General features: G+C 38.2%; 1 protein-coding gene across 1 annotated transcript in view; it reads left to right on the forward strand.

The window, feature by feature from the left end:
• Nucleotides 1-23,840, forward strand: part of PPFIBP2 (PPFIA binding protein 2) — a 105,133-nt gene that overhangs the window by 64,765 nt on the left and 16,528 nt on the right. Inside the window, exons 6-12 of the mRNA XM_051622221.1 lie at nt 4,927-5,058; nt 10,644-10,826; nt 12,812-12,904; nt 15,401-15,509; nt 17,008-17,040; nt 18,752-18,813; nt 20,749-20,824. Coding sequence (XP_051478181.1) covers nt 4,927-5,058; nt 10,644-10,826; nt 12,812-12,904; nt 15,401-15,509; nt 17,008-17,040; nt 18,752-18,813; nt 20,749-20,824 — 688 coding nt within the window. The remainder of the gene's footprint in view (nt 1-4,926; nt 5,059-10,643; nt 10,827-12,811; nt 12,905-15,400; nt 15,510-17,007; nt 17,041-18,751; nt 18,814-20,748; nt 20,825-23,840) is intronic.

Genomic DNA, 23,840 nt, shown 5'->3' on the forward strand with positions numbered 1-23,840 from the left:
TGTAGAAGAGAACTGGAAAACAAAAATAACTTCTGCTCTCTGAAGTACCCTAAATCACCCTGTAACAGAGAGTACCAGCTAGGCAAAATGTAAACAAATTGATGCTATGGAATCTATACTGTCAATCTTGACAGCTGTGTTAAGTCAGTTTGAACAGTGAATTTTCTGCACATGCAGATTGCACCTCCACAGTTCTTTTAAGTGTGTTTATGGTAATTACATGAGTGAGAATACTTAGTTACCTCTTTGCTATTCCAGTGCTGCATTTGATTTAATTAACAGATACTAGTTCCCCTTGAAGCTCCATGGCATAAAGTACAACAGCATATAGTTTGCTTTGCCAACAAAATTGCTGGTCTGTGTGGCAACATCTTTTCTGTACCTGACGTGTACTAAACTGTAGATATGGCTTGACCTTGTGTTTCCACCTTCCATATCTTATTGGTGACACATTGCAAGAAGCGAGCCCAGGGTCTCTTGTCAGATGGTTACATTATGTACATGTGGTTGTGTCTTCTATCAAATGAATTTACTTGCCAAGTACAAAGCACTTAGCTTTAATATCTTTTGTGTCTTAAAAATACACATAGAAATGGAAACAGTTGCATGCAAACAGGAGTGAATTTCTGTTTCTTACATCAGTTTATGACCAACTTCTTCCTGGGTTCAAGGAGCAGTGGAAAGTGTGCCAAACAGTGCCCTTCATGAGGCACAGTGGAGAACCAGTGGATTAAAAAAATGCAGGGAGGAGCTGTATGAGAGTAGGAACTTGAATCCAATGCAGTTTAGTGTGTACCTGTTCTGGTTTTGCAGTTGTCTTATACTCAGGGGAGCCAGAATCCTGTCTTGGTTGCAGAGTATGAATCTGGTACGTATCTGTTTGCTTCTCAGGAACTTTGTTGGCTGGCAAGGATCATTCCTTCAGCTTTCATTTGCCTGAGTTATCTGATCTTAGATGAATTTCAGCACTTGTTTATAGCATGCAGTAACTTCTTGCCAGCAGCCAGCTCAGTGTTTCAGATTTTGGAGTGTGCTCCGTGCTGCTCTGGTGTGAGGCATAAAGTTTTCAGAGTGTGCTCTCAAGTTGTGCAGCTTATCTATACAGGTGAGCATTACTCTGCTTTTTTATTTTACAGTTAAGGTAAGCACAAATCTGCTCGTCAGGCATATGGAAAGGGCTGTTCAAATTGGCAGTGCAGTGGGAAGTTCTGTCCTTTCTGTTGCTTAGCTATATAATGGGCAAGTGATGAATTGAAAGGCTGTAATTCACTCTGGGCTACTGACTTGCACCATTTCATGGTGATTACACATGTACGTTGCTCTCAGCTGTGTTTTCAGTTAAGCAAATATCTGATTTCTACCACGGCTGACACACAGGACTTGAAAAGTGCAGTCCTCATTAGTGGTGCTTCTTGCTGAATTTTGCTTACCAGGTAGGTAGCTTGGTCGGTCTGACTCCCTCAACTATTTTAATAAGGGTGAAAAGTATTGACATTTTTTGAGTGTTGTATTTTGTCCAGTGCACAAGTGTGAAATTGGATCTTTGGGCTTTTTTTTCCTCCAGCTTGACTGAAATTTACTTATGTTTTTTCAATCAGTGTATGGCATGATTCTTTATTCTGTTTTGTGGGGTGTTGAATATCCTGGAATTTTCTGTGCTTGCAGCTGGCAGTCTAGAATAGTGCAGTGTCCTCTTGCTAGGCTATTTTCTGTCATGTTAAGTTTTATAAGCAGCTTTATAAGAATTATGTATTTCCAAGACAAGAAAATGTGAAAGTGGGATACACAGCATGTGTTCCAGTTTCATGGGCAACACTGAAAAGCATGTTGAAGTATTTTAAAAGTACACAGTGTGAATTTTAAAAATACAGCTATGTTTGGAAATAGATTGCTGTCTGTTGGTCTGTCTGGTGCATGCATATTCTTCTGCACACTCATCTTTGTAATTATGAGGTTTTTTTCTTAATTTTTAAAGTTAGAAGTTTATTTTTTAGGAAAAGAACTTTGATAAATTGAGTTATAGTACACTTTAAAATTCAAGTCTCTTGTTTATAAATAAGATTTCTCAGAATGTTTTGTTTGTGTTCTGCATTTCAGCTCTTTAAGATCCTCTTACAGCTGCTGCAGCCCAAATTACCATTTTGCCTGTCCTGTGTTGTTTTTTTGCTTTATAACATAAATTTGTATTTTCTTTTCTTACAATTACATATTTATTCTGGCTGAATTCAAGTTGCATCATACCACTGAAGTACACTATAATTTCTCTGTAACAAAATGGGTCACATTCTTAATGAGCTGTTCACTGTGAGCATCTGCTTGCAGATGAAAATAATTGCTTCCAGATGTTACATTTCAAGAGGGGACATTTACTTTAAAGGGCACTTTCTTTCAAAGCAAGACTCTCTAGATGCAAGAGAAATTGTCAGCTGTTTTAAATCAGTGTAGCTCCATTGAAGACAAACAAGGGATAGTTAGCTATTTTGTCTATTTTAAGGCAGGAGTTTTATGCCAGTTTACACTAGCTGAGGATCTGATTCAGAGCAAACTGTAGAATTTTGAGTTTATTAAAAAAAAAGTCAGCTGCCTGCATGCTCATTTATACCAGGTAGCACCTTAGTTTTCACGTGGAGCTACTGAAATCAGATTAAGTAGAGTGGGATATTAGTCTTCATTGCATCACTAAGTGCAATTTGGGAGTCTATAGAAAAAGTAAGGAGTAAAGCCAGATGGTGGACTCAAAGGATAGCTCTTCAGTTAAAAATCCCTAGAGGGTTGCAGTGTCTTCTTGCCTTATTAAGAAATCTTCCTGTTGTATCATGGAACACTTATGCTAGTGTAAAAAAAAACAAAAAACAAAAAAACCCCCACCAACTGTATGTTGTTTCAGTTCAACAGTAAATAGAGACTGTCCATGGGGCCAAAGTCACCTCATCCTCCTAGTCTTTTTGACATTCAGTGGCCTTATTTCATGTCAGAGTTCTCTTTTATAGCTATGTCTTAATCTGCAAAACTCTGCTGTGTTAACAGCTTTACCGAGCGTGTTCCAGTCTGAGCTGGAATGTGCCTCTGAATTTGTGCAAATTAGTGTATTTCTGGAAGATAGAGGAGTTACTTGTAATCAACAATTATAATTGTAATTTGTAATCAACTTTGTAGAAAGCAGCTACTACTGGGATTTCATTAGATGACTGCCTCTTAAGGAGTTTCTCAACAAAAAAAGTCAGTGCACTATCTTTTCCCAATTAGTGCTTGATTTATTTCATTCACAGAAAGTAAAACAAACCAAGAGGTTACATTTCTGTTTATTTTCCCGTCCATACACAGATATCATTGTCAATGTCAGCAGGAATGGGTATGGCACTGGGAATAGTGGGTGGCTTAGATAATTGGTGTTCAAATGCAGATGCAAGCTTAGTACTATTTTTTATTTGGGCAGTATTCCCCACCAGACTAAATCTCCCCCCTCTAGAGCAGATTTGGGTTCCAAATAAACTTTAACTGTATAATTTTAAAAATAACTTTTGTGGCTTCCTTGTCTCCATACCATGGTTTGAAACATACTATACAGTTTGTGGAAGAGATGAGAAAAAGGTGACAGACGGGGCAGTTTCTGGTCATGCAGTAACATCAGCATAGATCCAGAGTAACTACACCAGCTTCAGTTAAGTCACTTCCTTGTAGTTCAAAACAGAATCTGCTGTGATTCCTCAGTGTGTTTCATCTGATGAAAACACCCATGAGAGTTATGAATTTGCATTACATTTCTTAACCAATTAGAAATATACATTCTTTTGCAAAAATTAATTAGGCACTTGGAAAGTTAGATGTTGAATTTCAGTAAGGCTTAAGCTCCTGAATAAATTGTTTTCCCTTTGCAAATGGAGGCCAACAGAAGCAGTTTATATATGTGATGATACACTGAAATTTTGGATTTTTTAAAATATTTTTCCTTTGGCATTCTTGAAAACTGAAAGATGCAGTGAAGGTGTGAATATTGAAAGATTTCCAAACACAGTGATATCACTCTGCCCAAAGTATGTCTTTCTCTGCAATCTGACAAACAAACTTGGGGCACACAAGCAAAAGTCATGGGCAGTTGTTTCTCTCTTGCACTGTTACTCAGTTTAGGCACTGCCTTTTACATTCAGTTAGGACATTCCACTTTTCATTCAGGCTGTTCCCTCCAGTGTGTGTAGCCTTCAGAAGTTAACACGTGCTATGTCGTGTAAACTTTCTAGTGCTATGGGCTGCCTGCAGAAATGTTCCTTGTCTTCGACACTACTTTGATTAGGGTTTTCATTTTGTAATATGTTTGATTGAATAACATGTGAGTAAAAGTTCTAAAATATTTTGTTGTAATACTAAAACGTGCCTTGTCTGGTAAGAGTTTTTTGGGAAGTAGTCATCTGTTTTGTAATGTGTCATGGGAAGGACTCTGTGACATTATGTAGGTTTGTGTTTGTTCAGCCTTTGTATTGTTTTCCGATTTCATGTCTTGCCCAGGGATTAACTCTGCCAAACTTTTTCTTGAAATGGGATGGGGGACACGGTGGTTTAGTGATTAACACAGGAGAATGTTTAGTTGAAAGTAGCTGCAGAACTTGAGAAACATGCAGTTCAAATAGTTCAAAGTACACACAGCATGAAGAGAGGTTGAGAAATTTTATTTCATATGAGTTTGCCAATCACTCCATTATGTAAGTTCCTTTTGCTGCTTGCTGTAAATGCCTACATCAAATCTATTTTGCTGCTTTTTTTGCATTGTAAAACAGTAGCAAGTCTGACTTCTGAAAAAATAATAATTTTGCTTTCTTATTGGAAGCATTAAACACTGGGGTTGAGAGTTTTCTCTGGGTCTGATAGTAAATCCCTTAGCATTCTGTCAGCATACAAACAACTGGAGAAAATGTTCTGCTTTGCTTTCAGGAGTTGCTAAGTCGAACATCACTAGAGACTCAGAAGTTAGATCTAATGGCTGAAGTTTCAGACTTGAAGATTAAGCTGGTTGGTATGGAAAAGGAACAGAGTGAATATGAAGAGAAACAGAACAAAGCAGAGGTGAGTTTCTTTCATTAGGTTTTTTTTGGTCTATTGTATTCCTGTAGTGTGCTTGTCATACACCTGAGCTTTTGAGCTTAAATCAGCATGCAACAGCATTTTCCGTGCTTACAGCACAATCCGTACCATTGGTCTTGTGAATTCAGTGAGGAATATGATTATGCATTTTTGGGATGTGGTTTCTTTTCCCCTCTCTCATTATACTTCAAAGGTTGCTGTTTGGCTTTAATCAAGAGACAAAGTCCCTTCCAGAAGCATACATTGCAATTGGCATTCACTTAACCCTTTCCACAGGCACTGGACTGGCCTGCCAGAGCTCTTGTAGGTCCTTGTTTGTGTGGCAGAGAAGACTGTCAGCTGAGTAGTTTGAGGGATGCTACAAACACAGATGATGAAATGCTTGGTGCTGTTAATGCATTCATGGCACTTGAGAAGGAGAGGCAAGGGGCAGGGCATTTTCCTCAATGAGCCTTTCCCCATGTGGTTTCATAATAAATAGTGCAAAAAAGTGACATGCATTGGTGGATATTCTAATCCTTACGCCTCTTCAGATGTGGAGGGTTTTGGACATCAAAACAGCTTTGCTTTTTACCATATTGGTTAAGAAAAAGAGTATGAAATGTGGAATCGTATGGATAACAACCATTTCACAGGTGAGCAGGTGGGAGCTGGGAAGGAAAACAACTATGGAAGGCAGTACTTCATATGAATTGCCATGTCTTGCCCTATTCAATGGTCCTTTAAGGGGACCAATTGCCAGGAGGGGATTACCTCTCCAAGATTTATATGTTGCTGACTGAAAAGACTATGTTCCACATTGACTTGGGAGAATTTGAAATCCAGGCAGTGTTAGAAAAGCGCTCTCCATAACATTGCTGGTGGACTATTTGATAACTATGCATAAGTAGTTTACCTGCAGTGACATAATATATTTGGGGTGTGTTTGTTTTTTAACTTGTTTATCCTCTGAAGTTTTCTTTAGAGATTGAAAGATAGCTCAAAGAGAGCAATTTCTGGCAAAGGTTGGAAGCCAGAGAGGCACCAGCTGCTGTTTTAACCATCTGTGGCCTTCTCATGCTCTTTCACACATAATTGTCAGTGTCTTGTGAACAGAAGGCCTAAGCAGTCTTGTACTACCTGAAACAGGTCTGTGCAGCACCTAATCACTACAGATGGCAGCCTACTTCCAGCAGCCCCCTTCCTGAGAGGCCTTCAGCATTCCCCATTCCATGTCCAAGCTGCCTAAATTATTGCAGGACACACTCAGTCAGCCTAGAAGGCAACAAAGCTTTTGAGTGCACGTGCATTGATGGGGCTTTTAAGGACCCAGTAGATCTGGACCTGTGGTGAGGGTGAGGCTATGACCTGTGAAATTCTTCTACCACTGCAACAAGGTGTATGGCCCCCTTGGATGGAAAAGTTGAACTTTATTGGCCTGAAAGCCTTTGTTGTATTGCTAAGTGATAGGAAACGTTCCTGCTGAGATGGAAAAGGATTCTAATCTGATGGAAAAGTTGAGAATGGTTGTGTTAAGTATGCCCTGAATTATTAACTACCCCGTGATGTGATTAGATTTCTGGCCTGTTGAAAGTCACAAACCTGTGTATATGTAGCAAGGAAAATGGGTGTTGTAAGTAATGTGGGAATTAAACAACATTTTTAGTTTGCTCATTGAGCCATTTTTTAAATTAGTTCAAATTATTCTGAATAAGCATTAATCCATTTTTTCAAGATAAACATGGGCTATTTTCAGAGAAACTGGATGCTTACTCGAGTTCTAATGCTTTAACCCTATTTCATCTCCATTTACCATAAATTTTCAATACAAGCACAATATCAACATCAGAAGGAAATCTAGTAATATTATTTATCCAATGAGGCTACAACTGCTGCTTAAATTTGGTAACATGTTTTGAGTTTCTTCCTGAACGGCTTGCTTCCACTGCCCAGCTACACCTTTCTAGTGAATAAACACCAACAGTCTGCCTTCAGGTTGCTCTTGTTTATGCATAGACAGTTGTAGAAACCTAATTGCTTCAAAGTGAGACAGTTCTCCAAACTTGACAGTGACAGAATGAAGTTAATCTTGCTGTAATTGTATCTCTGAGTGTCAAGACTACTACAACATGCTCTTACAGCATGTAATGTCTCAAATGAAATTGCAATTAGTATTTTTTACTTAAGTGGAACAAAGCTATGGGTGACAGAGCTAGAGACTTTCTTACAGACTGTAGCTGGCCAATTGCTGCTTTCAAGACTGAGTTTAGAATTGACAGAAGTGAGCAGAGCAGCGATTTTATAAATTTGCTACTATCAGGAGTAATAGTCCTCAGTTTTCACCCCAGTGTGTTGCAGAGGCATCCAGTAGTTAAAACATTTTAAACAGCCTGTTATTATAATTCATAGCTGACCCTGCAATTCCTAAATATAATAATGGGCCTTTTAAAGTCTAAAATTAAATAGGACATTGCAGAATAATTCAGCTAAAACTTATTTACTCTGTACTCTAATTTTGTCTCAGTGTATTTCACAGCAGCTGTTTACAGTCCTGTGAAATTGTCTGTAGAATTATTTCTCTGTTTGGGTTGTGGGGTAAACAAAACAAATGAAGACAACCTACCTAAACATGAGCAGGTTTTAATGTGTCAGATTTGTTTCACTTTATCTTTTGCAGCTTTGATTTAGCTTTGGTTTTAGTTAGCAAAGAGTGTATCAAGCATGCCTAACCGCCTCTCAAAGGTATTAATTTCACACTGAATGCCACTTGTCTCTGGCTCTTCAAAAGCATATGCTGGATTTAAAGTGCCATTTATTTATATGTAGGACACAGGATCTGGGAGAATAGCTGCTTGTAAATGGATAGTCTCACTCTTTGTTATTTTCATTCCTTTTTTTGTGGAATAATGTTCTATTTTTGGTGCAGTGGTGCTATGAAGGTCTCTGAAATCCAACCTGAAGGAGTTTGTGTAGCTTTTCTCTTACCTGCGAAGCCTTAGAAATTTTGGAAATGTGTTTTCTGATGTAGCAAGGTATGAGCAAGCAGCATTAATAAGTGATTAATGGTAGCCCAGATACCTGCTCTACCTGAACACAGACAAAAGAGACCTTCTGTCACCATTAGGAGACTGGGAATAATGTTCAATTTCAACTTGCTCCTACTTTGTCTTTTCTAGCATGGCTTAAGTTTTTTGGTTTTTTCTTTTTCTTTTTCTTGCTGAAGATGTGAAGTTTGCTGTAAGCTGTTGGGAGGTGTTTTGTGGCTCTTGTGGGGACACTTCTGAATTAAACATCTAGTGCATAGTTACTTGCAATTTCAAAGAAACCTGAGTCATGAGCAACTGACTCCCACTGGGGAGGTTGGTGTGTTGTCTCACCTGAATCAAATTCACAATTTAGTATGTTATTGTTAATACATTTTTATGCTGTGAAAGAATCTCAAACATGAGAATCCTTTTCTACGTTGAAACTAGAAACAACTGCAAAAGCATATATTGCAGCTGGAGTTGCAGCTGTTTCTCCTTCACAGACCTCTTATCCTTCACTGGAATAAGGATTTCTGCCATTTCTGTGCTGTCAGGATTGCCCTGAGAGAAGTCTGTGTGGACAGAGTGTTTCCCATTCCTGTCCTTAACATAAGACAAAAGAGAAAAGAACTATGAGATGGCAGCAGAAGTGTTTCTGAACTCTTCCCCTCTGCCACAGTTGGAGCAGCTGTCAGTTTGTGCTCAAAAGTCTGTCCATTGTGCTTCAGCAGCGGTCCTTCAGAACCTCATGTGGGTTAACAGTGCTCTCTGCCAAAGACAAGCATAGACTAAATTGTTGCTTCAAAGAAAGCAAGAGAGGTGGATGTGTGTGGGGATGATTCCAGTCTGCAGTTGGTACTGAGGTGTCTGATTGTGAATGTCATGGGTAAAAAAGAAACAAAATCAAAGCATGGAAGATGGAAGGATTGTGGATAGGATCTGAATTGTCCATAGAGCTAGTCGTGCAGGTGCTCTGCTTTGCAGCACTCTGGTAAGAGAATGGGTTAGCCAGGGGAACCTTCTCCTCACCAGTGTCCTACTGTTACTGCTTCCAAGTGTCTAGCGTACCCACTGCACACACAAAGGATACGGTTTCACCCAGGAGAGCTGATACTGAAGGAGGATGTCTTGTCTTACCTGTGCAGCCCTGGCCAAACATGTCAGTCTGTAAAAGACTGGATATTGCACTGTTGGTGTGCTGGGGCCCAGTACTCTTTTAGTTATTTTTTTAATTGTCTACAGGACTAATCCTCATTTATGTATATAAAAGATTTGTTGGATAAAAGAGGATGGGCATCAGACATTGTCATCCTGATTGAAAATAATTTGTATAAAGTGAAATACATGCAACTGCTTTTCTGAATTTCATCTTAAGCACAGTGTCCTAGAAATGTACTTAATGGATGAGAAACACTCTTACCTGATACATACACTTTTGAAAGGGAATCTTTGTGAATGTTTAAAGTTATCTGTGGAGGCTGATGCAGTTTGAAATCGGTTAAGTACTTGTCAGAATAATGTCCTGTCCTTGCAGTAGCTGTTCCCTAGTTTTGAGATCATTGGTTCACCAGGGAGCTGAGATTAAAGGAGGACTGTTGTGCATTCTAATGAAGAACATTTTTTAAATGATGCCTTGTCATCTGTTCTGTCCACTAAAAACTTCTTCACTTGTTTAGGAGATGGATTAGAAGACTGAGAATTCGCAAAACATATGCTGTTAACATACATGCAAACTAACAGAAAGGCACTCCAAATTTGTAATACCTGAGAAAATACCCAGCACTATTTGCTAATGAGTTAGAGAATTTAAATGAAATGTTACATAGAATTTAATAGTTGTCTTTAGTTTACTCTCTCAATCTGGATTTTTTTGTGTGTGTCACCAATACACACAAATCTAAGAATCTGGCCAGCAAATCAGTGCACTTCAAAGTCATTTCTTTTTCTTCTGTGGTATCCTTTGACTTCTCCTATGTATGTTGCTTAGCTTTTTCTCCATGTCAAGATACTGCCTAGAAAGCAAGCTAGGCAATGGAGTTATTTTTCTGACCCATGCTAGACCTGGAAACAGAATAACTTTACTAGTAAATTCTGTGTGTAAATTGTGAAAGAGAAGGTTATGACCCAAACTGAGCCCTTAGCAGTTTCTTCCTAGTGGATGATTTGGCGGTGTAAATGAGTGTAATCAAGTCCATTTTAGCAAAAGTGTGCATCTGAGTGAGCATATTAAAATATGTTCCAGTTTTCCTGTATCTGTCTTCATCTGGCTGGGTAAGTTTCCAAAAATGAGAGGCCAAGTTCTGATCTTCATATTAGGATTTGAATCATGAATTAGTCTGGAATAGAGATTCTGTTCTATTTAAACTGTAGCTATATGCAATATTCCAGGTATATATCCATTCACATACACTTCATCAGAAGGGAAACACATCATCTTTTTTCATTTGCTTTTAATGTGCTTCATGTATTTCTTTGTGCTGCAACTGTAGAAATAGCTTCTTTGCATTTTTCTCACCCTTTTGTCTTTTTTTTTTCTTTTTTCCTGTCTTCCCATGTTTTCAGTCAGTAGTCAACCTGATCAGTGAGCTACAGGAGCAGATGTGTAGACTGCAGCTGGAAATTAATAGTAGAATCCAGGAAAGAAAGTCTCAAGATAGGAAACCAGACTTGACACCTAATGTTCCTCAATCTAGTCCAAGATCAGTGGTAGAGACTCTCAGCCAGAAGAATTGCTCTCAGTGTGAAGTATGAGAAGTACACCTTAGCAGAAGCCTGTGTATTGCCTCTTCTCTTGCAGAAACTAAATTCCACTAAACCCGAGTTATGTTGTGAATTATTTGCATTAATATTTGTGGCTTTCATTAGCAAGAAGTGAGACAGTCATAAAAATTACCAAACAAACCCCACCCCAGGCACCCTATCCCTGATTATTGGGACACATTTGGTCAACATTGATGTCTGTCTTCTAAAGCACAGATATCTTTAAGACCCAATTACCTCTTCCAGGTTTTTAATATTTTCATTGTACTTGTAGATCCTTAGTCCTGGTGTGGTGTGGGTTGTGGAGTTTTTTATTTGGCATTTGGGGTGTGTTTTGGTGGGGATCTTTTTCTTAGTCAAGTTTGTCTGTTTGCTGTGCAGCATGCTGGCATGGTTTGGTAGTCTGCTCATTTTCCTCACAATAATGTCACCCTAGCTGTGCATGATGGTGCACCATAACCAGTCCTCTGAACATGGATTATTAATTCCTGAATATCTTAAAATCTTAACACAAACAGAAAATACACTTTCAGGTAAGACTATCTGACAGGTATCTTCTTTTTCTGATGATAGTGTTAAAGTGAATTAAAAGAGCTGTAATAAAAATAAGCTGCTTGTACCTTTAGAATAGCAAATCCAACACATGTTTTTGTTCTCTGACATCAGCAGTTACCAGAAAAGCATTTTTGAATTTACATTACATTTGATCAAAATTCTGTTACATGTCAAAACAAAAGATACTTTGCATAAACTGCTTAAATGTACTGAATGTGAAATTATACTAGTATGTCTAAAGAAGTCCATTTTAATATTTGCTCTCCAATCAGTTTGCATTAGTTGCCAGATCCTCTGGTGAAAATTCAGATCCACAGAACTCATAAATCATCTGCTTCTATTGTGGGGGAGTTTTTCAGTAATTGTCCTCCTGTGAGTTACTGTTCTACAATGAACCTTTGGGTATGATGCCTATTTTGAAAACAGTGCTATTGTTTCTGAGCTTGCCTTTCCAGAGCTGACTAGTAAACTGTTAGACTGCAGTACAAGCTGCATGTTGGAGAAATAATCTGAGAGTCTCATCTGGGAGTCCTTAAAAATAAACATTCCCTTAAGCCAAGATCTAGTATGGTTGCTTAATGTATATACTATACAGGATTCCAAAATTGGGTTATGCTTCCAAGTTTTTCCTTCAGTTAATTTTAAGACATTCAGTCTCATCAGAGTTCCATCAAGGATTTAATAATGTTGTCCTTTAGAATGAACCACAAGATAAGGTTCTATCAAGGAAAGGGAGGAGAGACATCTGAGGGACAACTTTGGCTGAGGAACAGATAGAGAATGGTAGGAACCCTGGCTGACTGCTGTTCTAGGCTGCATCAGCTCAGCCTGCAAAGTGGCAAACATCAATGCTGAAAGTATCAGTAGTCATTTTTTACCATATGTGTATGGTATTAAAGGCCTGAAACTTGCTAGATACTGTTTAGTCTGAGTGTTATTTTTCTTGGTAAGTATCCTCAGCACCTGCTTGGGGAGAAGATTGTCACTTTCATAAAAGTTAGCAAGCTTTTAGCATTGAATGTTTCTGCTTAATTTGCAGTGGCTGAAAAAACAAAACACACACAAAATCAAAACAACAAAAAAAACAACTCCCCCAAACCCCAATAGTTAATTAGACTGCAGTTGTGGATTTTTTGGCTCATTTTCACTGAGACACACATGACTTTACCAAGCTCAGCTGCATCCCTTAACATGATTAAGGAATTTCCTCATAATTTCAGGTGGACAGTTTGAAAAGTTATTCCTTATCTCTGAATTCACAGTAGTTTTTGTGTTTTTAGACTAGTTCACAGTTTTGAATGTGGTGGTTCAGTGTTCACTACTTTGTGGGTCATGCATGATCTTTAATTCAAGACTATGGAAAATTAATATCTACCAGAGTAATCTTAATTTTAGCTGCTGTTTTTCCTTTGCAGGGTTTGCTACAGGAGCTTAGACACCTCAAAATTAAAGTGGAAGAACTGGAAAATGAAAGAAATCAATACGAGTGGCAATTAAAAGCAACTAAAGTAAGCAGCATACTTGGCATTTGCTAATGACAGACTTATTTCAGCTGGAAAGGGATATGCTCCACTTCTCATCAATATTTAGTTTTCTTAGCCTTGCCTTGAGTCAGGCCTACTATAAAGTCATGTTTTCTTCAGTCCATCTTTGGAATAAGTATTTTGATTTAAAGCTTTTGTAGCTTCTTTTTGTGCCTTTTGTTCCCTCCCCACAGTTTACAGTCTTCTACCTTTTGCTAATTTTTATTTAAAAAAAAAAAAAAAAGGTATTTTTGACTCACAAAAGACCTGTTCTGAGGAAAGGCCTCTTTGAAGGTTTTCTGACTTTTAATTGTGTAATGGTGACAAGCCTCTGTGGAATATGCTTTCCAGACTGAAGAGACATGCAAAGTTGGTTGGGTGTTCACTTACTATGGAATTTATTTTAATAGATGTTAAGCCCAAAATACACCATTAGATCATCTGCTTTGACTTTGTGTATATCAAAGTGCATAGCTGCCTTACCCTTCTACTGACCTTAAATCCTGGAAAGCTGTTGGATCAGAATCCAGATAAACTTGACATTTGAAACATTTCATCATTTTCCTCAGTAATTAATTTTTCTAGTTGAACATTCTCATTGTTAAACAGTTGCACTTTATTTCTAGTTTGAATTTTTTGCCCTTCCCCTCTAGATTAAAAAGCACCCTACCATTTCTCCCTGTAGAAGTACACTTTTGTGTTACAATCACATCTCCTTTTGTTTAGAGCTATGGTCCCTGTTCATGGTGATGACTGACATTTTTGAGTTGTGGTTGGACCTTGGAAAAACATTTCAAATTATTAAACTGAGTTTTCTTTTTAATACTTGATAGCTTGATCCAGAAATGACAGATAGCTATTATTTGTTTTAGCATTTCTTTCTTCTGAGAATTCTTAGATTTATACTGAAATATTGCTCTCGTGTCTTTTTTTTTTTCTATTAAGATAATAGCTCTTGTATCCATGAAAATGTTTTCTCTGACTTGGTGGAAATGAGCAGTCTTTGGGAAAATATTTTTTCAAGCAGTGTGTGGCCAGCTGCCAAGACAGATAAAGATTAGGGAAAGTCTAGAAGCAGAATAAAAATAAGAAAGAGGACTCTTAAAACCCATTCAGTGAGAAAAGATATAGGAGTAGAAAGGAAGAAAAGTACAGGGAAAGAGAGAGGAAGAGGAAAAACAATTGTAGAGATTACAGGAATGAGATATTAAAGGAGAAGAGGGCATTTAAAAGAGCTATGAGATCAAACAAACCAGGGAAGGCAAATCCTAATCTGGTATTAAGAAGTCTGTAGCTTTTGTCTTCCTGTTGATCCAGCTTCTTAGATGAGAAATTGGAATATTTCCACAGCTGGATATAAAAAGCATATTACTCACTGAGAAGTGTAGGAGCCCTTCAGAGATGCAATAAGGCAGATTCTTTTATTCCATATGGAATTGCAGGCAGAGTGATGATCTTTTGCTGCCATCCAGCTGCTTGCTTCCTGGTGAAAATAAGTTTGTGTGTTAGAGTAAACGATTCCATGTTTTTTTTTTTCCCTGTTTGGATAATGTTATGTGGTGTTTTGCTTTTTTTTTTTCCCTGATTTATTTTAGTATTTTGAGGAGCTGGTCACATGACTGAGGGGGGTTTTTGTTTGCTTGTTTCCTTTTTCTCTTTAACCACAAGGAGGCGTGGTGTGTTTTCACTGGGGGAACTGCAGAACAGTGGTACATAAAGGCTTTAAGGCTGCTGAAGAAAATCCTAATGAAGCTACTGTCTTAGTAGAGTGTGCTGCTGGCAGTTTTTCTTATAAAGAGGAAAAAGAGATTAAAGTCACTGTGTTTCAAACAGGGCAACCACAGAATTTTTTTCCCTCTGTATGGTTGAAGTCTTTAATGTGTGATATTCTATCTTAGTTTAGCAACAGCACAAATTGCAGGGAGTGTAAATGAAGCAGTGCTACTTTGCTGCATGTATGTGGTAGTTTTTGAAGCCGTGCTTTGCTTCTAGCCTATTTCCTATAGGATCTGATGTGAGGAAGAACTGTTTTGTGACGCTGCTGAGAAGAAGGCTCAGCATTCATAGGTTCTCAGTTATGATAAGTAGTAACTAGGATTAAAAAAGCAGTGTCTCTTAAAAAATGCTGTGTTATCTTTTAGTGGCCATCATGCAAAACTCAGGAGTTGCCCAATAATAGTCAATATTATGTGACCAGCATGTAGCATTGAGAGCTTTCCAGAGTTTCTTTACCTACAAGAGTCCTTGAAAATGTTACCTTTCTATAAGTCTGTCTTCTCTGAGAACTAATTGTGCTGGGAAAAGTGAGCTTCTGTAAAAGGAATAGGATAGTAACAGCATTAACGGTTGTTACAGCATTTATGAAATGTCCTGCATTGGGAACAGGGCATCAATCCAAGTTTTATGCTTAGAAGTCTTGTAGTTTGTGGGAAACACAGAGGATCGGTGGTAATACTTTGAATTTGTTGTGCTCTCTTCCAGGCTGAGATAGCCCAGCTTCAGGAGCAGTTAGCTCTCAAAGATGCAGAAATAGAACGCTTGCAAAGTCAGCTATCTAGGACTTCATCACATAGTGAAGTGGCAGAAAGAGGTAAGAGGAGAGGAATTAAAATTAGAAATCCAAAACTCTGGCTTCACTTCTGTAGCATTTCAAAGCAACACAGAGATACAAGAATGTACTTACAGAGTTTATTTTGGGAGGAAAAATGGAACAAATTCAATTTGTCTTCTGGTAGAGTAGAGGCCTTTAATGTATGAAATTCTGTCCCGATCTAAAGGCAGCACAAATTGCACTAAGTATCCCCAGGGTACAGAAACTTTTTCTACTGGAATTTTATGTATAATTGGGAAGGTTCATTGTTTGGTGGGAATGTGTGCTTTGTTTGTACCTTCAGAGTTTCTTTGAAAAAATCTTCACAGTTTCCACTTTTTAAGAAAAAAAAAAATTGTCATAGTAGTAGTTAAGCATAATGCTTAAATATCCAAGCATTTTAAAACATAGTCATTGATTAGCATCTTTGCTTTATTCTGCACTATATCTTGTTTAGGCTCCCTCTCCCATGAAAGGTTGGATCAGATGGTCCTTCGAGGTCCCTTCCAGCCCGGGCTGTTCTGTGATATTGCAGGTTTCTGTTGTAAACCTGCACTGCTGGTACAGGTCATTGGCAAATAAACCAGGTTGTTCAGCCTTTGGTCTCAACCAGTCATGTCACAGTTTTCTGAAACATTGACTCCCTGGAGTTTCCAGTCAGTTGGTGGGCTGTGAACAATATTACATTAGTGATCTTTCTCTGCTGTAATCCTAATAACCACGCAGGAATATTGTATACAGCTGACTGCAATTCATCAGCTTAGCTGCACTAACTTCTTTTGTGGGTGTTAACTAGTGCTTCCATGGAGTGCCCTTGTTGAGATGTGACTTTTCAGGTGTTGTGCTACCTCTTTCTCAGGCCTCACCAAGAATCTCTTTACAGGACTTAATGCAGAGGTGTATTTTCTAGAAGACTCTTTTAACTGTTGTTTATTCCAAATAAGTGACTTAACATATACTTGGTGCTGATTTCACTGAGCTGCAGTTTGTGCATGTAGAGAACTGCATGTCTAACTAGAAAATTAGTTTGTCTAACAGCAGTGTTTGTAGAGGATCTCTTCTACTAATAGAATTTTATCTGTTCTGTGAGATTCCCAAATAAACTATGATATTTCAAGGGAAAAATAGTGGTATGACAATAAATCAAGAGCTCAGCAACTTTCAGCTTCTAGTAGTATGTCTGTTTCTGTTCATGCTGAAAATGGGTGAAACTTGCCTTGACGCCAGTGAGAAGAATCAAACCCTGTACAGATTCTTTAGGCTACATATAAGGAAACCACTTAGGCTGTATTAGAATGGAAACAGTATGCAGCAGTAATAATTGTTCTGCAAAAATACTGATTTATCATATTTTTAGATTGTCTTCTCAAATAAAGTTGGAAGCTAATGTCAATGTACGTGTAGCATGCTAGAATGCATATTTAAATAAATTGCAAAATGTATCTAATATGTGCTTTTTCTACATACTTTATTTGATTCTCACCATTTACCATCGTAGAGGAAGTTTATAGGAGAAGGCTAAAAGAAAAACGTAAGCCTTGCAATTCACCTTTGGCTTTATCTCACTGTTCCTTTCACACAAATTAAAACTCCACTGCGTCCTGCAGGCGTAATTCAATGTTTGTTCAGATTGGGCTGTCTCGCTGTCATCAACACGAGACGTTGCTTCCATTGCTTGCAGCAGCCAGACAGCTACTTGCCCTGTTCAGTAAGATTTCATTTCAGAAAAAAGCAATAAATCAGAGGCTCACAAATCAGACAGTTAGACTTCAAAGGGACATTGTCAAGGTTATCAGAGCCAAAACTTAATCTTTAATTCTTTTATTTAATCATATGCAAAACCCATATAATACCTGGAAAGATGGCTTTAATTGAAAGCCTCCCTCCTTGGAGGAAAAGGATTGAGGTGTTTTTTTTATTTTTTAATCAATGCACTAAATTAAAAAACAGTCTGAATAAAAATGTTTCCATTCTTGATGTTGTTATAAATATTGTAAGTAAAGTCTGGATTAATGTGCTTAAAAATACCTTGACATCACTTCTTTCTGAAGTCTAATATTTATGAAGTGACATGAACTAGGGCTGTGATTTTTTTTTTTAATGCTTTTTAAAAATCTTCCAATTGCTTGCCCACTGCCTGCTGGCTTTAGTTCTTGATTAGGCTGTGTCTGTGCATGTCTTGTGTTACTGAGTGTTCTCTTTTGCAAGATAAACGTTTACAAAGTTGATTTATGTGTTTTAAAATGTAATCATTACAAGATGTGCATTTTTCAGAAATCACTACAATAACAACTGATTACAGTTTTTGCCAATAGTCTAGACATGACATTGTATGTTCAACGTTTGATTGTATTTTTTTTTAAGATGATCTTCAGCAGTATTGTGTTTTGTTTTGTTTTTCCTTTTCTCTCCCTTCATGTCTGCCACTTCTGGTTTTCATAGTTTTTTGTGAAACAAGAGGATCTGTTTTACTGTCAAAGCATAAATTCCTCCAGTGGCAGTTAGAGCAGATGATCAGCTATTTCAGGGTCTGTCTCTACCATCTAGATTTTCTTTAGCATAGGCTGGTACTGAAGAACTTGCTAGGAATAGTGCATAGAGAAGGAATGAAAGGTTTGGTTCAGCTAAGTTAGAATGACTTGATTAACGACGTCATACATTTTCAGAGAGTGTGTTTTAATTGGTTTTGACCATAACATTCCTGAATAACCTCTATCTTGTAATGCTAAGTAGTGTGTGAGGCAATTCTGTATTAGCTTTTTATGTAAATTTTAACTCAGTTATTTATACTAAAATGTTTTAAGAAAAAAAAAATTACAGGATTTCTGCATATCAAACTTTTTTTTGGTATTTTTCATTTCCAAGTTTCAGGAATGTCCTTGAATTACTTCTCATAAGTAGGTGAATATGTTTCCCAGATGGAATATAATTAATTTTCAATCATACTTAAAATTATTTCCTTAAATGTATAACTCAAAACACACTCTTATCCTTTGCAAAATAAGCATAAATGTTTCTTTTTTTTTAATTACTTGACTTTTAGTGTATCAAGTAATATTATGTAGCCATTTATAAGCAAAACCAGCATGTTTGTGTTGTGCAATGTTGTGCAGCCTTTTTGCCATGCCACTGATGTGGTTTTGGTTATTCATGAGAACACAGGGAGAGTATCACAAAACCTACATTGTTTACACTAAATATAGCAGTGTGTTTTCCTTACAACATTTTAAAAACATTTCTAGAACAAGAAGTTCAACGGTTGAAGATAGGAATGGAATCGTTATTGGCTGCAAATGAGGAAAAGGTGAGAAAATAGACCTTGTTCTAAGTTATAATACTGAAATGATGGGCTTGAAGCTCTGTAATGATCTGAATAACCTGTTTTCTGTAAGTGTGGTGTTGCTCTGATTTTTGGATTATCCCATGAGATTGTGACAGAAAATGGATTTTTAAATACAAAGTGTGGCTGACCTTGCTAACCTGGCTGCAGAATTTGGGAGGCTCGTTAGATTCCAGGAAGCCAAGTTTGTAATGAGTAGAATCCCCTGGTTTCTGCTACTGAAAAGATCACAAGGTTTGGTCATCTCTGGCAGCTCCTCATCTTCCAACCCAATCTGAGGTCCATTGATGTCTCCAGTTTAGACTGTGATATTAAAAGAAAGTCAAAGTAGCCTTTCAATCAGACTCAAATTTTGGGAGAAAGGGACCAGGTTTAAAGAAACATGGGTAAGAAAAATAAAAAGAGTACAAAATGAGAGGAGTGAAATTAAACCCATTTAAATGGTATGTAATCATTTTTGTCTCTTTGCCTATATTCTGTTTGCATGTCAATTGGACAATTCAAGTGTAGGGTTTAGGGCTCAGCCTTGGACGATGTTGAATCTGTCATTTAGGACAGAAAGTGCTCAACTAAGTTGCTAGTAATTGGTGCACATATATATATTTTTTTTTTTAATGGGTATTTTAGTCTCAGTTCATTGCTATGAAGAAGAACATACTGTTCCCATCCATAGTTGGGATAACCAGGCATGTATTTTAGGCCTTTCTTGTCTTGTGTGTGCTTGCTGAGGTATGAAGGGAGGATCAGCATCATCTAACATTCTGTACTGTGGTAGAGGTCTGGTTTCTGTGCAGTTACTTCTACAGCTCAGCTGATACTGTGTACTGGAGAATTTTTAATTGGAGTATCCCTGACACTGACTGAGCTGTTGAAGTGCAGAAGCTCAGAACCAGCTCATCACTTAAATACTTGCCACCTTCCCTGGAAAGTGTTGTTTTGTTTTTCCCAAGGCCCACTTCTTTGCTCTGTAGCTTTCCTGACACTACTTGTGAAAAACAGTTCTTTATTGTTTGCTTGGGTTTGTCTTCAGTGCTCTGTGGTCAACAGCTCTGGGCAAACAATCGTGCACAGGAGCTGTTTAGAACTGGGGTCAGAGAAACAGGACAAAGTATAAGGAGTGCACATGGCAAGACTGCACACTTAGTGGCCAGCAGCAAGAATTTCTTCTCATCAGGGACACGACCACATATAGCAATGAGAGGAATGACAGATCCAATCAATTAAATAATTATTATCACCCATCACTACATGGCATCTATGCAAGAGACAAGTGCACCACCTGAACACATGAATTGAGGTGCTTTCTGGACATCACAGGAAAGCATGAGGTACTGGAGAGAGAGCAGAGTGAGATCATGTGTCAGACATTGTTGGAACCTCATTTATTTGGTTCTGTACAGGTTTGCCCAAGTTCAAAAAGGTGTGTTCAAAATGGGAGTAAACGTAGATGTGGGAATGCAGAGATAGCCTGCAAGAGAGGATTAAAGAACATGACTAGGTTGTAAAACTGTATAAAACATAACCATGTTTGATTACAGGTAGGATGCTAGCAAAGAACAAACACTGCCCACTTCAGGCAGTTGAGGTTCAACTCCACAATAGTTCCCTTGACTCTTGGAAATTCAAGCAGATTTTCAAGCTAAGCTTCTGTAAATAACTGATTTACTAGTAACGTCAAACTCCTGATTTCTTTATATCCATAATTTCACACTATCCGGCAGATACTATGTATGATAGCAAATTAAAGCCAGGAAATGTTCTTTACAAGGCATGTGAAGTAGGACGTGAACCTGCTTTCTGGAAAAAGACAAGGCCAAAATCACAGAAATGAATGTGTAATACAGTGTTTCTCCAGGTAAAAAATGTAGAATTTAAAATACTATTTAATGTTTTCCACAGGACCGTCGAATAGAGGAGTTAACGCTGTTGTTAAGCCAGTACAGGAGGGTCAAAGAGATAATGATTGCAGCCCATGGTAAAATGTCTTGTGATAATCCCCTGATACAAGGTCTTCTAAAAACCGCATGCACTACAACTGCTATTTGTTGTCCTTCAAAACGTATGTGTCTAGTAATTTATGTTTCATTGTGCATGTTTTTGTATCATGTTGGAGTGCTGTGAGGGTAAGTATAAACTCTTTCAGATACAGTCAGTCAGTAGCAAATCCCTCCTTTGAGCCCAATTGTGATGCTGTATGCTGTTTTAGATGGTGTTATTAAGGATACTGATTGATGATGAAGGGAGACTGCTGAGATCACTGCTGAGGTTGAAGCACTGCAGTTTACCCCCATATAAACCATGGCAATTTGAAGTCAGCCACTGCTCTCCATAAAACACTTTGCAGTCTGCTGCCATGGAGCAGGAGCTTCAGTTGCAGAACTCCCATGTGTGTGTAGCAATGGGTGTGTGGACAGCTGGGGCCATGGTTTTATGCTGCTACTTTGTGCAGCCCTGTCCCTCCTCACTCCTGGGATTCCTGCAAGTCTCTTCCACAGTGCAGACCCATGACATGTCCTTCACAGCCAAAGCTTCATGCTTCTTTTTTCAACGCTGCTGGTTGTCATCCCCTCACTAGTACAAGGGTTGGAGAGGGCAGACCAAAAGGAATTAGAGTAAGAAGGGTGAAAAGGAGGGACCAACAGCAGGATGCTCATGCAGACACAGAATTTGTCAACAGGGGGCAATTAGGAAAGTTCATTCAAATTAGGTAAAGGCATGAGCTTATAGTATTCTTATTAAATTGTGTTATATCCCTCTCAAGAACCTATTACTCAAAATTAAAGTGACATTCAGTTTGATTTAAATTACTTAATCTGTAGGAAATGAATCAAGTATACAGATACATACGATATTTTTTGGTGCTTCCTGTGGCCATTATGTTATGAGTAACTGGGTTTTATATCGGACCTTGGTGGATGATGAACATGAATTGATTAAACACATCCTAAATTCAGATTTCCTACACCACAGTTCAGTTCAGGAATGGCAGTAATGATCAGCTGCCAGCCAGCATTAATGACACAACATTTGCCTTTTATGTCATGTTATTTATACAACATCCATAAAAGGGAAGCTGATCTCAGGTGTAATTTGATACAGTTAAGAGGATTTTTTTTCTTTTTTGCTAAAAAGAGTTGCAGTTAAGGTTGAAGTTCTGTTACCCTTCCCTTCCCCTAAGAACAATCACCCAACGAGGCAAGTTCTGGCTTGGAGGGAACAGCTGAAATCCATGGTTGCTTTGGTGCACACAATATTATATATTTAACTTCAAAATCTGAGGGGAAAAAAAGGTTTTTGTTCCATTTATCAGTTACACTGCAGGAATTGGAGTGGGTTTTAGAACAATCTCATTTTAAGTTGCCACCCTAGTTTTCAGTACTGAATTGAGTGTGGGAAACTTGATCTTCTGAAAGGACAGTTTTGTTCAACGTCCATCACATTAACAAACACAATATTTTCAGGTCTTGTACGGCAGAATGGAAACTTGTATTTTACACACAAGAACAGGGAACCAGAGTCAGGTAAATCTCTCTCTGAATGATCATTTAAAGAACAATTAAAAAAAAATACAAATAATAAAATTATCTTGCTTGCAAGTGTTCTGAAAGAAAATCCAAAGGTGTGATTGTAGCTTTTGAGACATAACTGATCTTAACTCCCAAGATCTGTATGTACACCACTGTTACCCTGAGAGTAGCTGCTCTCAACAGTAACCCTTGCAGCTCCTTGGCCACCTCAGGTTGTACGTATGTGAGTGCACCATCCCTCTTTGGGACATGGTTTTTGGAGGATGCTTGTGTGCAAGGGCAAGGAGCAAAGCAGGATGCTCTGGATAATTGAGCTGGTGCTGCAGGGAGTATGTTGATGTTAATATATGCTAGTATAGATGTTCAGCATACTAAAGCAAAACCCCAAACCTGTGTGGGAACTGGAGTAAACACTGAGATTGCCCACACCGAGGTGCAAACTGTGATGGCTACAATAGTATCACAGCCCAGATGAGCTTGTTGCATTATGTGTGTTTGTGGGAGTCTCGTGTTTAAGTTGCTGAGAAATGTCTTACTGCTGAATTATTTTTTTATTTCTAGAAGTGTGTTTTAGAGGTTCCCTTTCAAGTGTAATCCCTGCTTAGAAACTTTTGGTAGAATCAATGGGTTGAAATATTCTGGTAATTCCTTGAGAGAAGCACAATACATTGTAAGCATTTCTTCTGAAGGCAAGCTATGCAGCAAGTTGACAAAAGATGACTTGACTCCTCACCGTAGGTCGCACATACATTTGAAGAAAAAAGATGTATTTTGGATTAAAGTAGGACAGCTGCTTGAAGCAGCCACTCAGAGATGAGTAAAATGCAAAGGTGCTGTCCTGAACTGGAGGCAGCTCGTTCAGTTTCAGGGGTTTGTGCTCACCAAGGGGCTGCGTACCAGGAACCTTAGCATAAGCTTCACTTTGTATCCTGATCAGTATCAGGGTTGTTGGCAGCTGAACAGCACGATAACCCAGCTCATGTCTAATGAGTCTTCAAATGGTCTCTCCTCTGATAGTGCCAAGGCTTTATCATAACATTTAGTGCTTCTTCATAACCACCTAGAGCTGCTGCACCTCTTATCACATGAATTGGGAATTATTAATGTGCTTAAAGGTCAGTCTAAATTCCTCCATCATGGCATAGCAGCCCTTCCACATCCTGGAGGCAACCCTATGCATAGATCTCCAGAAAAAATGTCATATCCAAAGTACTGTGGAAGTTTGCTGAACACTAAATATTTAGACTGACTCAGTATTGCAGCTTGGACAATTTAAGAATAAAAATCCTTTTAAATAATGAATTTGGACTATTTCAGTATTTGTTTAGATCTAGGATATCCAGAAAAATCTGGAGCATGTTTATCATGTGGATCCTTGAACTAAGCATGGGGGCTGCCTTATGATACAGATATCTATGAAGTGGATATACTGACAGTAAGAAGATGGTACTAGCTTGAACTTGC

This window comes from Apus apus, chromosome 5 (genome assembly GCF_020740795.1).
Source record: "Apus apus isolate bApuApu2 chromosome 5, bApuApu2.pri.cur, whole genome shotgun sequence".
Classification (NCBI taxonomy): domain Eukaryota; kingdom Metazoa; phylum Chordata; class Aves; order Apodiformes; family Apodidae; genus Apus; species Apus apus.